The sequence below is a fragment of the Mustela nivalis genome, assembly GCF_964662115.1.
Source record: "Mustela nivalis genome assembly, chromosome: 9".
Lineage (NCBI taxonomy): Eukaryota > Metazoa > Chordata > Mammalia > Carnivora > Mustelidae > Mustela > Mustela nivalis.
In genome coordinates this window covers 38,566,116-38,581,284 of record NC_139028.1, presented here as the reverse complement: position 1 = coordinate 38,581,284, position 15,169 = coordinate 38,566,116, and the positions used below count along the sequence as shown (strand labels likewise).

The 15,169-nt window shown below is 35.1% G+C and overlaps 1 protein-coding gene across 3 annotated transcripts in view; it reads left to right on the top strand.

The window, feature by feature from the left end:
* The window catches only part of ARHGAP42 (Rho GTPase activating protein 42), a gene marked incomplete at its 5' end in the record, with an annotated part of 285,594 nt that extends 271,447 nt beyond the window's left edge, over positions 1-14,147 (top strand). For 2 of the 3 annotated variants that reach the window (XM_082683338.1, XM_082683336.1), the window contains 2 exons: positions 8,257-8,336; positions 8,760-14,147. In XM_082683338.1, the coding sequence (XP_082539464.1) occupies positions 8,257-8,336; positions 8,760-8,848 (169 nt within the window). In that variant the 3' untranslated portion in view covers positions 8,849-14,147. Of the gene's footprint in view, positions 1-6,268; positions 6,424-8,256; positions 8,337-8,759 lie in introns of those variants that run through there. The other variant, XM_082683337.1, reaches the window with a different exon arrangement.
* Positions 14,148-15,169: the final 1,022 nt, after the last annotated feature.

Below are 15,169 nucleotides of genomic sequence, written 5' to 3'. Positions count from 1 at the left end.
TGGATGGTTTAAATGATTTAAAGCTCAAGCAAAGAATCTGAATGAATGATCAGAAGTATTGGTCAATGTAGTAGAAGCAAAAAAGTGCCAAGGCGATCATTAGAGGATCATTTAATCTCTTTGACATCACTGGAAATCTTTAAGAAATCAGATTCAGTGAAGTACAAGGGGCCACTCTTCAAGGGAGCTTGACCTGTAAGACTTGTTGATATGAAGATTCCTGAGTTGCTGCAGTTTCTCAAACCAGAATATCTGAGACTGAGACGTGGAGAGTATGAATTTTTGACAATCTTCTCAAGTGATTCTTATGTACAAAAAAAAAAAAAAAAGTTTGAGAACCATTTGAATAGAGAAAAATGTCATAGTACCTAGCATATCCCTAAGCAGACATTGGTTATTTACAGTTGTTCTCCTTAATCTGGAAAATTCCTTCAAGAGCCAGATGTCACTAGACTCTGTTTTACTATTATAAAAGCATGTGGAAAATGATACCCATAAAGCCTTTATCTCAGTGTTAGTTATACTTGGGCAGCGAGGAAGATCCTCTTTAAAGTAATGTAATTTAGGCAAGCTATATAAATATCTTCTGAAGGTTGAATTGAGAATTATGTGCTTGAGAACTAAGAGCGTTAGGAGTGCTTACTTAGCTCATAAGAAATCATTTATTTCTGTTATCATAATTTCAAACCAATGTTTTGTTTATGATTACAAAATACCAAAGCAAAGCTCAACAAAGTCATCATGTCCAGGGAGTTTGAGATTTAAGAAGGCTGTCACTGGGTTAGACATAGTGACACATGCTAGACTCAAATAAGATTAATCACTGTGCTACATGCAAAAACAAAAAAAGAATCCAAGATTTTTAAGAATAGCAACTTTTTCTTCTTTTAAAGAATCTAGAAAATAATCAACTCAAAAAGGGGAAGAGAAACCACCTCTGTTTTAATCACCTGAATATAGCCACTGTTAACATTTTGGCCCACCTCATTTTATCTAAGTCCATGGTTCTGAAACTTTAAAAATAAAAATCATTGAGGACTCGCAAAGAATTTTTGTTTATAGGAGTAATATCTATTTATATTTACTATATTTGAAACTTAAACTGAATAATTTTTAAAAATTTATGAATTTATTAAAAACGTGAATGAGCTAATGCAACTAAAGGTGATAATAGCAACACTTTTTGTTAAAAGACAGAAATGTGATTATTCACTATTATTAACAGTCAACAATTATCAGTAACAGAAGTGATTTTTTTAATGAATTTCCATTTATTTTTTTTTACAATTATTATTATTATTATTTTTTTAATATAATTTTTTATTTTTTTATAAACATATATTTTTATCCCCAGGGGTACAGGTCTGTGAATCACCAGGTTTACACACTTCACAGCACTCACCAAAACACATACCCTCCCCAATGTCCATAATCCCACCCCCTTCTCCCAAACCCCCTCCCCCAAGCAACCCTCAGTTTGTTTTGTGAGATTAAGAGTCACTTATGGTTTGTCTCCCTCCCAATCCCATCTTCTTTCATTTATTCTTCTCGTACCCACTTAAGCCCCCATGTTGCATCACCACTTCCTCATATCAGGGAGATCATATGATAGTTGTCTTTCTCCGCTTGACTTATTTCGCTAAGCATGATACGCTCTAGTTCCATCCATGTTGTCGCAAATGGCAAGATTTCATTTCTTTTGATGGCTGCATAGTATTCCATTGTGTATATATACCACATCTTCTTGATCCATTCATCTGTTGATGGACATCTAGGTTCTTTCCATAGTTTGGCTCTTGTGGACATTGCTGCTATAAACATTCGGGTGCACGTGCCCCTTTGGATCACTACGTTTGTATCTTTAGGGTAAATACCCAATAGTGCAATTGCTGGGTCATAGGGCAGTTCTATTTTCAACATTTTGAGGAACCTCCATGCTGTTTTCCAGAGTGGCTGCACCAGCTTGCATTCCCACCAACAGTGTAGGAGGGTTCCCCTTTCTCCGCATCCTCGCCAGCATCTGTCATTTCCTGACTTGTTGATTTTAGCCATTCTGACTGGTGTGAGGTGATATCTCATTGTGGTTTTGATTTGTATTTCCCTGATGCCGAGTGATATGGAGCACTTTTTCATGTGTCTGTTGGCCATCTGGATGTCTTCTTTGCAGAAATGTCTGTTCATGTCCTCTGCCCATTTCTTGATTGGATTATTTGTTCTTTGGGTGTTGAGTTTGCTAAGTTCTTTATAGATTCTGGACACTAGTCCTTTATCTGATATGTCGTTTGCAAATATCTTCTCCCATTCTGTCAGTTGTCTTTTGATTTTGTTAACTGTTTCCTTTGCTGTGCAAAAGCTTTTGATCTTGATGAAATCCCAATAGTTCATTTTTGCCCTTGCTTCCCTTGCCTTTTGCGTTGTTCCTAGGAAGATGTTGCTGCGGCTGAGGTCGAAGAGGTTGCTGCCTGTGTTCTCCTCAAGGATTTTGATGGATTCCTTTCGCACATTGAGGTCCTTCATCCATTTTGAGTCTATTTTTGTGTGTGGTGTAAGGAAATGGTCCAATTTCATTTTTCTGCATGTGGCTGTCCAATTTTCCCAGCACCATTTATTGAAGAGGCTGTCTTTTTTCCATTGGACATTCTTTCCTGCTTTGTCGAAGATGAGTTGACCATAGATTTGAGGGTCTATTTCTGGGCTCTCTATTCTGTTCCATTGATCTATGGGTCTGTTTTTGTGCCAGTACCATGCTGTCTTGATGATGACAGCTTTGTAATAGAGCTTGAAGTCCGGAATTGTGATGCCACCAACGTTGGCTTTCTTTTTCAATATCCCTTTAGCTATTCGAGGTCTTTTCTGGTTCCATATAAATTTTAGAATTATTTGTTCCATTTCTTTGAAAAAGATGGATGGTACTTTGATAGGAATTGCATTAAATGTGTAGATTGCTTTAGGTAACATAGACATTTTCACAATATTTATTCTTCCAATCCAGGAGCATGGAACATTTTTCCATTTCTTTGTGTCTTCCTCAATTTCTTTCATGAGTACTTTATAGTTTTCTGAGTATAGATTCTGTGTCTCTTTGGTTAGGTTTATTCCTAGGTATCTAATGGTTTTGGGTGCAATTGTAAATGGGATTGACTCCTTAATTTCCCTTTCTTCTGTCTTGCTGTTGGTGTAGAGAAATGCAACTGATTTCTGTGCATTGATTTTATATCCTGACACTTTACTGAATTCCTGTATAAGTTCTAGCAGTTTTGGAGTGGAGTCTTTTGGGTTTTCCACATATAGTATCATATCATCTGCGAAGAGTGATAATTTGACTTCTTCTTTGCCGATTTGGATGCCTTTAATTTCCTTTTGTTGTCTGATTGCTGAGGCTAGGACCTCTAGTACTATGTTGAATAGCAGTGGTGATAATGGAACCAGAAGTGATTTTTTTCAGTGTTATTAAGAGACTTCGTAGATAATATGCAAATGTCCTAGACCAGCAAACAGGACATGTAGAGTCTAGCCTGACTTTGCTGTAACTTTAATTTCTCTTGGACTTCATTTCTACATATAGAAAGTGAACCAAGGAAATACCTCTTTCCTTTCAAAATTCAAACTCTTATTACCCATTACCTGATGATCACAAGTCCTATAGCATTTGGGGGTCACCTTTTTCTGTGAAACTGAAGCAAATAGTTTATGTGACTAGTTTATATGTAAACATAGAAAAGGAATCCTGAAGGTAGTAGTCACTGTTTCATGCCAACATGGTGTCCAACACAGGAAAGATATTCAACAAAATTGTTAAACTAAAAAAATAGACATTGTTTTAAAGATTTTATTTATTTGACAGATATCACAAGTAGGCAGAGGCAGGCAGAGAGAGGAGAGAAGCAGGCTCCCTTCTGAGCAGAGAGCCCGAAGTGGGGCTCCATCTCAGGACCCTGAGATCATGACCTGAGCCAAAGGCAGAGGCTTAACCCACTGTGCTATCCAGGTGCCTCTAAAATACACATTTTTAACTTAAAAAGACTTAGTTACTGGGGTGCCTGGGTGGTTCAGTCAGTTAAGCATCATACTCTGGACTTCAGCTTAGGTCATGATGTCTGGGTCATTAGATCCAGCCCCATATCAGGCTCCAAGCTGAGCATGGTGCCTGCTTGAGATTCTCTTTCTCCCTCTTCCTCAATTCTTCTCTGCCTGCTTACACATATGTGGGCATTCTCTCTTAAAAAAAAAAAAATTACGTTTTCACTTCATTTTCAATAGAATTGCAATACATCTGCCTTTGACATAAGCAACTATAACTCTACAAGCTCCCATGGGAGTTCTTTAGCATTGAGGCATTCAATACTCAGACATCAAAACCAGAAACCGCCAGCATTTGTTAACAAAAGCCTAGGAAAGGAACATATGACTCATTTAAGAAATCTCTTGACCAGTGACCAAAAAGCAACTGCAGTTTTTATTGTAAAGAGTCACGAGCAATTTAGGGATTTTCAAGGACAAATTTTTTTTTGTAAAATACTTGCCTTACCTGCTAGCAGTGTTTCATGTCATGGGTTCTTCCACCTACCTTACTATTTGTAGTAGCTACCTAGTGCTTTATTGAATCGGTGTGTGTTAATTTATTAAATCTTCTGATGAAGACTTAGTTTGTCATATGTCACTACATCTTTATGTTATATATGTTACTGGCATCTTTTTAACTATATCTGTGTTCATCTCTCCTTCCTTCATAAAAAAATTATGTGTGTGTGTGTGTAACATTAAGTGGCTTTCCAGAAAATATTGTTTGATTAGGTGACATTTTAAAATGTTGTTTATATTAAGATAAGCATTGTGAATTTTGCACACTCACCCTGTCAAATCTCTGTAAGTCTACTCATCAGTAATAGCATTTAGAATTAGGAATAGGTCTTGTGAACAGATCATCCTCTGGATGATAAGGGAAGAAATGGCTTTCAGGATGTTGAGTGCCATTATCTTACTCTCCCATGCAATAAGAAGCAAGATTTTCAAAATTCTTTCCAAAAGATATTAGGATCTTCTGAAGAGAGACTCAATAGGTGAGTGTTATTTTCACATCTTCTTCAATATACCAAGGCAGTAAAAGAGGAAGCATTAGCACCTAGAGAGAAAACTTCACTGTCACAGATGTCTACATTAAATCATCAAAGCTCTCTGCTGAGTTAACACCTGTAGTTACAGATCTCAGCAGAAGAAAATTATACCTGTCTAGTCATATGCACAGATAATTGAGAAGTCATGATAGATAATATTTTGTGCTATGTATCTTTGACACATTTAACAATATCCCATTTATATAGTGATATAATTATTCTACATGCCTCCCCCTTGCTATCCAATCCAATCCAATAAAATACCATAGAGAGAATATTCATGTCTGAATTTTAACAAAAATAGTTTGGTTGCATTTAGAGTATAATTTTACAAATTATATCATTGTAAGGATTATTATATCTTAGTGATTTCTGTGACTGAAAATTGTTACCTTATGCATCTCCAAATGATTCAAAGCAGTAAGACTTAATATTAGAGGAAATTTTTGCTGTTAGAAGATTTGATATTTTTTGAGAAATGGTTCTGGAACTCTCAATTACATCAAACATAAGATTATATCAGATCAAATTATACCAAATTATATTAGATTAAATGATCATAATTAATTAGAAGATTATTAGGAAAAACTACATTCTTTCTCTTTGAGATTACCATGTTCTGGCTCTTAGAAATCTTCCTAACTTGGTATCATCCTCTTCCCCTATACCCACATCACCCACATCTTTGTCAACCAACACACCCATGCACGTGCATTCATGTCCATGCAGGCACACACACACACATATACATGGCTCTTTTAAAATATATATATTTTTTATTTATTTGATGGAGAGATAGCACAAGTAGGCAGAGTGGCAGGCAGAGGGAGAGGGAGAAGCAGGCTCTCCACTGAGCAGGGAGCCCGATGTGGGGCTTGATCCTAGGACCCTGGAATTATGACCCAAGATGAAGGCAGCTGCTTAACTGACTGAGCCACCCAGGTGCCCCAACATGGCTTTTTAGTGTAGAGCCTTGTACTTCCTCAATTCTTCTTTAGACCATGTTGCACTGGGCTAGTAGTCATTTCTAAATCTGCCTGCTGCAGTCTGTCCTAGCAAACCTCCTGAAAGTATAGACTGAGACATCCCTCATGAACTAGACTCTGGAGGTAGGAGCACAATTTTTCTCTAATTTTTAATTTTCTGATTTTCAGATGTCTGTTTGGGAACTCCAGTATAAATGACCTAGTCTCATTCTGGAAATGTAAGGGAATAAGACCCAGCATCTAGCTCCAACAGGGAAATGAAATAACAATGTTATACTGCTCTTCGAGAGAGCTATAGATAGCAAACACTGCTTGCTGATGCTTCTTTGCAGGTAAAGTACTGAGACCTCAGGAAGGAAGGACAGGGTGCCTTTAGTCTTAAAAGGACTCATTGCGTAGAAAACAGACCCAGAGCATATTATCTTTTTTACCATTCATTGATTGAGCAAATACTGAGTTACCAACCATCAAGCATCATTCATGGAGCTTGCATTCTAACTGGAGAGGAGATTATAGAATTATCAATAGTAACAAGAGAATACCAGATACTAACACCATATAGACTTAAAACAGGTGAGTATGATAGTTTCCTGGGCAACTGTTTTACAGCATGTGGTCAGGGAGACCTAACCTTTAACAAAGCTTAGGAAATTTAAGATGAACTAGGTGAAATTTAAGATGAATTTAACTAAGCATTAGAAGTGCATAGCCATGTGAAGATCAAGAGGAAAACATCTTGGGGTGCCTGGGTGGCTTATTTGGTTAAGCATCTGCCTTCAACTCATCTGCCTTCATCCCAGGACCCTAGGATCACATTGGCCTCTCTGCTCAGCAGTGAGCCTGCTTCTCCCTCCTCTGCCTGCCACTCTGCCTACCTGTGCTCTCTCACTCTCTCTGTCAATTAAATAAAATCTTAAAAAATAAAAAGAAAGAAAGAAAGAAAGAAAGAAAGAAAGAAAGAAAGAAAGAAAGAAAGAAAAGGAAAGAAAGAACAATCTCAGGACAAAGCCCTGATAGTCCTGAGATAGGGAAAAGTTTGGCATGTTTGAGGAGGTGAAAGGAGGTCAGTGTGATTGGAGTGTAGTAGGTGAGCAGAGGCAGGTACAGAAGCGGAGATACTGACTGGTACCTGATTATGCATAGTGTAAAGGCTAGAATTAGAGACCAGTTGAAAGGTTGTTTTCAAGAAAATAAGGCAGTCATGACATGATCATCAGAACCTATTTCAAACTGCCTCCTGGCTGCTCTGTTTAGAATGGTTTGTAAGGAGACAAAATAGGAACCGTAGAGGATTTAGAAAGCTAGCAAGCCATTTAGTGAGTGACACCAGAAATTATTTTAGCTTTGACTCTAGTTGTGATGGAGATGGTGAGAAAGGATAACTTGCCCATTGTATTGCCAAGGTAATTGGATGTTGAAGATTAAAGGTGACTTGACTGGTGATTTGATGAGCAGCCTCAGTTGATGGCTTTTTAGTGTAGACTCAAATATTTTAAAATAGATCTTATATAAAACTCTGAAATTCTGGCTTCTTTTAAAAAACTATAGTATCTGGTTGCATTGAGTCTGAATTCTCATATGAGTGTTGGCTTCTTACTTTAGGAGGTGGATATAGACTCTGATTTGCAAAGCTTTCCTCTGTCCTCAAAATCTACCTGACAATGAGGCTATTGTTGGTTGCCATCTATCATCAATTTATCTATCATTTTTCTTGTATCATGCCCACTTAGTTTACTTAATATACTATGTAGGCCTTTAATTTTGGGGTTTGAAAAGAAAGTAGGAAAAAAAAAAAAGGCTTTAGGGTACCTATGAATTTCTATACAGGTGTAAACATGGTCTGTTTGCCAGGATACTATTAAATAGTAGTATTCCTTAAAACGAATTTGTGCTGTTTTAAGCCAAGTTAATTACCCTTGGGGACATTTCCTGAAAACACAAGAAGGGTTTTTGGTGTGCTGTCATTGATTTCTTGATCTGGTTACACCAGTATATTCAGTTTGTGAAAAATGCTCTTATGTGCACTTACATGTGTATTTTATGTATATCATACTCTTAGCACTAAAAACTAATACCATTTTTTAAAGAATAATTTAAGTATAAATGTACTTGAGTTGAGTGTTGTGGGTTTTATAAATTGCTTTTTGCTCTTTCAGCCAAGCCAAAGCCATGTACTCTTGTAAAGCAGAACACAGCCACGAGCTTTCCTTTCCACAGGGGGCAATATTTTCCAATGGTAAGTATACCAATTCCCTTCACTTTAGTTCACTATCATGGATTGGGAAGATAAGGAATAGTGCAGGAAAAAAAAGTGAAAATAGAAGCCAGCAGACTCAGAATCTCGCCCAGGCTGCCTCTCATAACCTGTACAAGTGAGTGCATCAAATTTCTCTGCAGCTCCATTTCTTCTTGTGTATTCTAGAGAGGCAGAGGGAAGAAGTGATGGGGAAAATGGGAAAGATAGAAGGATGGGAGGGATTGGGGAGGAGGAGAGATTGGTTAATGAATGCAAAGGACATTTCCAGTCTTAAAGAGGTGGTGACATTGTTTTGACAACTTGAGTATATACATGCGATCTAATGTGGATTTTTATGTATATACTTATTCGAGACTAATCTTGATTGAATGACATTTACTTTTTTTTAAAATTTTTTATCAGTGTACCCATCAGTGGAACCAGGATGGTTGAAAGCAACTTATGAAGGCAAAACAGGACTAGTTCCAGAAAATTATGTTGTCTTCCTCTAATACTGTTTAGTGGATGGCAGTATCTTCATGGTATCCATGGTAACAATAATAAGTGCTATGATTTTATCTGACACAGATATGGCAATCAGCCCACTAAATGAAAAGTAAATTTCTATCAGGTTTGTACATCGGCAGACTATGTAGCCCCCTATAAATGGAAAAGAAAAAAAAATGCTTAAATTGCTTGCTATGCCGTTTTTTTTTAAATCTTGACTTTTTTTATTTTAAAATCTTTCTCCACCTGTTTTTTTCTAATAAGTAACTCTGCAAATTATCTCTTCCATGACAATTGTAGAATCTCAAATACTGTGTTAAGTACTATATCCCAGAATTTTGGAAACTAGAACTTTGCTATAAGGATTTTTAGATATGTCCTTTACTGCCTGGCATTCTCTGAGGTACCTTGAAATCATTACTTAAAAATGTAATTTAAATTGTTCATTTATTATTTTTTCTTAAGAATTTACCTCTTTTATGTATGATTGTTTTGCTGGTCCTAAACATTTCAAGGAATAAGGGTTTTTTTAACATAAGTTTATTTTTATTTGTTTACCGAGTAGATGATATTCAAAAAGAATAATGTATATGATGTCTATAAATGAAACCCAGTTAAGTCATACACTGATTTCAATATAAACACTCCATTCAGCATTCCAGACACCTTCTATGGGCATAGTAGGGATTAGCAGACTATTTCTGTTAAGGTCTTATAGTAAATATTTGGGAGTTTTGCAGACCTTGAAGGTCTTCCCCACAATGCTCAACCCTGCTATTGTAGCAGAAAGCACCATAGACAATGAGTAAGCAAATGAACATGTCTTAGTGCCAATACAACTTTACTTATGGACCCTAAAATTTGAAAATCAAAATTCTTATGTGTCCTGCATGTCATCCTTAACTTCTTAAAATCCATTTAAAAATAGAAATACAAAACTGATGGCAAGCCGATTTGACTCACGGGTCATGGTTTGCTGACACCTGGTTAAGAGGCTTTGTAAAGCTATCTTTATAATTTGGGGATTTTATGAAATTTTATTACATTAACATATAAATAAAAACACATAACATATAATTTTACTATATTAACATGATAAGTCATGCACATATCATCTACTAGGGGCATTATAGTGGCATCACAAAATATAACTACAGTAATAGGAAAACAGTGTAAAAAGTGCAGTTTTTAAGGCATGCAGCCTGAATTCTACTGGTAACACTGTAAAGTGTCAACGTATTTTATTGTTATCTCATTTTAATTTTGGCTTTTGAGAAATTCTTGTACAAATGATAAAGATGTTTTTTAAAGACACTAGTCAAGAAGCTATGCCTTTTAATTCTATCCTTGATTACAATAGAAACCAAACATAAAGATACAGGATTCTTAAATTATGTTGAGCCACAGAATTTAAAATTATTTTATCATCTTTGGCAGGAATAAAAGCTGTACATGATTTTCTTTTATGACTTCAATTTATAGCATTTATTAAGAATTTACTGAATTTATAGAACATAGTAATAGGTATTTACTACCCATTTAAATATAACACCAATATCTGGTCATGCATCAAACATTATTTCTATTATTTCTATTTTAATTATTCTAAAATATTATTTCTATACATATCTCTGTATTTCTATAAATATCTCCATATTATATCTATAAATATCTCCATGTGGCCTTTTTTCTCAAGATTCCAAAAAGCTGGTTACTCACCATAGCCTGCCACAGCACTGGTTCACTGGGCCATGATATTTTACTTGTTACTTCAGAGTTCTCCACTGTACAGACACTCAGGTATTGACTGCATAAAACTCTTTTTATGTGATAATATAATCTGTAGTATCAATTTCTTCTACTTTAAATGAATGTTTCTAGAGTTAACAGGTTAAATTATATGTGCACACATATATACACAACCATGCCTTGGAGCATTGATGCTTTTAAAAATTAAAAATGGAATACTAGATTAGAACCTAAAAATAATAACAGTAGGCAGAATCACAACCAGAAATAAGTTTCAGTGCATTGAAATAAAGGAATGAAAAATATTTAATGCTGTAAAAATTAGTAATATAATGAAAAAAATCTGATAAATGTTTATTTTTTACCTCCTGTGTTGATTTTTGTATACTTATAATCAGGTGTTGCTAGAGCTTTTTGGTCTCTAGATCCTTGGTGGTCCTTACTAGTAATAATAGCATTGCTGACACCCTAACTACCCTCTGCTGGAACAGAAGGTAGTTTTTTCGATGTACCAATCCCTTAGTTTCTATGACACTCTCAGTTTAAACACCCTTGCCATCATCTGGCATCCTACTAGATTAAAACTTCTTAATGGCAAATTGATTTTCTTTCAAAGACCAACTTGACTCCAAAGAAAGATTCAGAATTCTACTTCACTTGCTGCTGTATAGAGAAATCTCAGCCTTTATTTTAGTTTAACACAGACCAGAGTGTTCCTTCCTCTGAGTTGTCTGAGAGCTAATTCCACTGATGATCAGTAAGGAACTAAAAAGGTTTTGCTGTATAAGACGTGGATGAGAAGCCCAGCTCTCCTTTCTCATAGTGAGGCATTTATTGTGGCATTACTTACTATGGTCCCTTTTTTGAAATAGAAGTATGAGTGCTTGTTCAAATTGTACTTTTTGCAGTTTATGGGTATGTCCTTTTTCCTTCCTAATGATTACATTTATAAGTTATGGCCATATACTGCAGACAGACTAAAGCTGCTTTTTCTTAAAAATAAGTTTCCTACAGATGAGGCGTTTATGAGCATTGAGAAAATCAAGACATGTGCTCTAAATTACATAGAATATTAATTACACAAGAAGGTAATGGCAGTCATTAAAACAGGATCACATTAAAAATTGTAACTGCATTTCAATAATGAAACCTTGGCTTTTCAGAAACAGTATGAAGATATATGTTAGAATTACCACATCCACACTTTCAGAATGCACAATGTGGACATGCTAAACACTACTTATGTTACAATCAGTATGAGGAAGAGATTGAAATCTAAGTTAATCATTTTGGGTCTATATGAAAATATCTCCAAGTACAAAACATTTATGTATTTAACAGGTGACTTTTTTTGTTATGCTATAACTCTATCAAGCTCATGGAAACTGTCAGTTAACTGAAAACTTTTCTTATATTATGGGTAAATGTATGAAAAGTAAAATAATCTTTGTATTCCTGTGAAGTCCATGAAGTATGAAGAAATGCCCTTCCTTCTTGTTGGATTTGAGTGGTTTTTGTACTCATGTTGGTTCTCTGTGCTTTGTAATGTAGATGAGTGCAACCAAGTTTCCCAACACTGGCTTCTTGTCTAGCTCTTTTAGGGATGGTGGAGGGAAAAAAATGTACTTTATAATCTCAAATTATGCAAGTTCCCAAGTAGGAAAAATAAAGATACATCATAACTTTTATTATTCTTACTCTATGATGATTGGTTTTACATATTGCAGCATGCCTTTTAAAAATCCACCAGGTTGAAAAAAAAATCATCTAGGTTGTAAGGGAAAAAAAAGTCTTGCACCATAATCCTGTGATGATAACTTCATTCACCTCATTACTCCCAGTTTCATTCTTCAGATCTGTGCCTGTTTCTGATATTAGAAAGGTATCATTCCTATGGATTCTGGTGTAGAAGAGCCCTTCAGAGCCTTCTTTCAAACAACTATATTTGTAGTATACCCCTCAATTATATATTCAGAATGCCTTAATTAGCATTTAGAGTTCCAATTTGAATTCTACTTTATTGACTTATAAGTCAATAAGACCATTTACAGTCAGATTTTGTTCTTTGTAACAAGACCTTTGTAATTTGCAGCTGTTACTATATGTGACTTAATAACATCACTGAGTAGGACCCCCAAATCATATCTTCTGGTAAAGAAAAGAAAAAGAGACTTTACTGTTGTCCAGAAGTTATTTTGCACTTGACTAAAGGTTTCCCATTATGGAAAAAATTGCTATTTACTTTTGGTTCCTATCTTTTTTGGTTACCTTTCAAAATTTAAAAAAAAAAAATTACATTTATTCAAATAGTCTATGTCCCAGCTGTCTCCTGTTGAGCTACAGACTTACTGCCAGGTATTTATCAACTAGACTGAGTGGATACATTCACTGTATCCATGTATTGTCCCCCAAATCTCCCTGCAAATGTGCAAGTTCTACTTGATAATAATCTTTGATGAACTCTGGCTTTAAGTTACATGTACTTTTAAAAGATCAGATCAATAAATAAGATTTTTTCATTTTTTATGGCAGCTGCATCCACTGTTTTAAGTCAGGAATTTCAAATAAGAATGTTGATGGCACTTGCAGTGAGCCATTGGCAGAAAACTGATCTGAATGTTCTACATCAATGTTTAGAAGCTGTCATTAGGGAACCCAGTAGGTCATCACTTCCCTCCCTGGCCCTCAAGAGAGATGCCAGGTTCAGAGGTTGAACATTTCTTAGTGTTTTGGGGAGAAATAGAGTGTGTGCTTACTGAGGAGTCCCAAAAGGCAGGGATCATTTATAGTTATTATAAGCCTTAATAACCATCATCCAATATGTTCGTGTATAGGCCCATGTTGGGAATTTAAGTGGGAGGAAAAGGTGCGGACACCACCTAATTACGTGACCACTTTCTCCCCTTCGTACCATTGGCCATCTCTCAGCAGTGTTTCCTTTGGTCTTTACCCTTCCGGGGTTGCGAGAAGCCTAACTTTGCCTTAAATCCATTCAGTCTCTTAGATTAAAAGTGTGTATTGTTTTCTATATGGCACCATGTTAGAAGTTTTGTATATGGCTTTGCATCTTCATTTACCTTTTTACAGAGAATGCTAACTATACATGATTGATGCTTAAAGTCTGAGATATCACCACATTGAGGGCTGTGACTTCAGGAAGAGCTAAAACCTTTACAAATAAATAGGGAATTTGGCAGGGAAGACGACGTTTTTAAGAAATTTAGAATCCTATTTATATACTGTTAAAATTTGAAGTATTATAGTTTATATTAAAATTGAATATTCATATATATATTTCAGTACTAGGAATTTTTGTGTAACCACTAACATGACAGATTAATAAATATGATGAAAATTATTGTCAGTAAATTATCATATTGAATTGTTTGCGGTGTTTCTGTATTTGTCTTCATTTTGTGTATATATCACACATATGTACAAAAATATGTGAATAACCTCATGTTATTCCTAATTTCAATTGCCACAGTATCTTTGATGTATGTTGACACTGTATTTTAAATTACTTAAAAAATAAACTATGTAAGCACATTTTAATTTAGTCTTTGTTCTTCAAAGGCCACTGTGTTGGAGGATAACTGTCTTGGATTCATATGGAGAAAAAACAAAGTTTCAAGTACTATGAATGGTCATTTCGAGTGTGGCTGAGTGGAAAATCATAGAATTAATAACATTTTCCTGATAATTGGACCTTTCCTGAGAAATCAGCATTATGACAGATCAGGAAAATATTAGTGTTGGCACCTATTAATGATGCAGGTGTCTGAGAGAGATGTAAATAAGCCACAAACAAAATATCAAATATAACAGGTACCCAGGCTAACCTGAAAATATGATTGCAAAAATTTACAAATGTGTTATGGAAGAAGTATCAGCATGAAAAATACATTCTTAGATTTTTACTAGTTTTGTGACCCTTTTGATCACTATTTGACTTCTACTAAAATTTTGTTTTCCTGATCAGAAAATAGAATCATGTATTTTGTGCTAAGTGGATTGTTGGAGAGCAGTAATCACCTTGCAGAAACTAAGCCTGATATATTAATAATAGGGCCACTGAATATACAACCTGATTTGCTCAACTGGATTGTAACTTTCCTCAGTATTAGAAGAAGCAATAAATTCATGACACAACACTTTTGAGATAAGAAGACTAATATGAATAAATTCCAGTATGAGTAAGCAGAAAAGGACTGATAGGATAACTATTAGAAATCATCATGCTTCAGCTACTGTTTGAGAATGTCGGGTTGGAAGGAATCAACCTAGGATGGAATCCCTTATAATAATTGATATTTTAGAAATAATAAAAACTAGCTCCCAATAACCAAAACTAAAATGGTTTGAGCAAAAAATAAGTAATGTATCAGATGATTAGATTATGACCCAAATTATAAAATATCCATGAATCTATACTGATAGAAAAGACAATAAATTTCATTTATATAAACAGATGTAAAATAGGGAAGAGACAGATATTTTTTAGAGAAGAATTCCAAATAATTGGAATTTTATTATTCTTTGCTGTAGGTCATAGAAGTTAACTTTACCCTATTTGA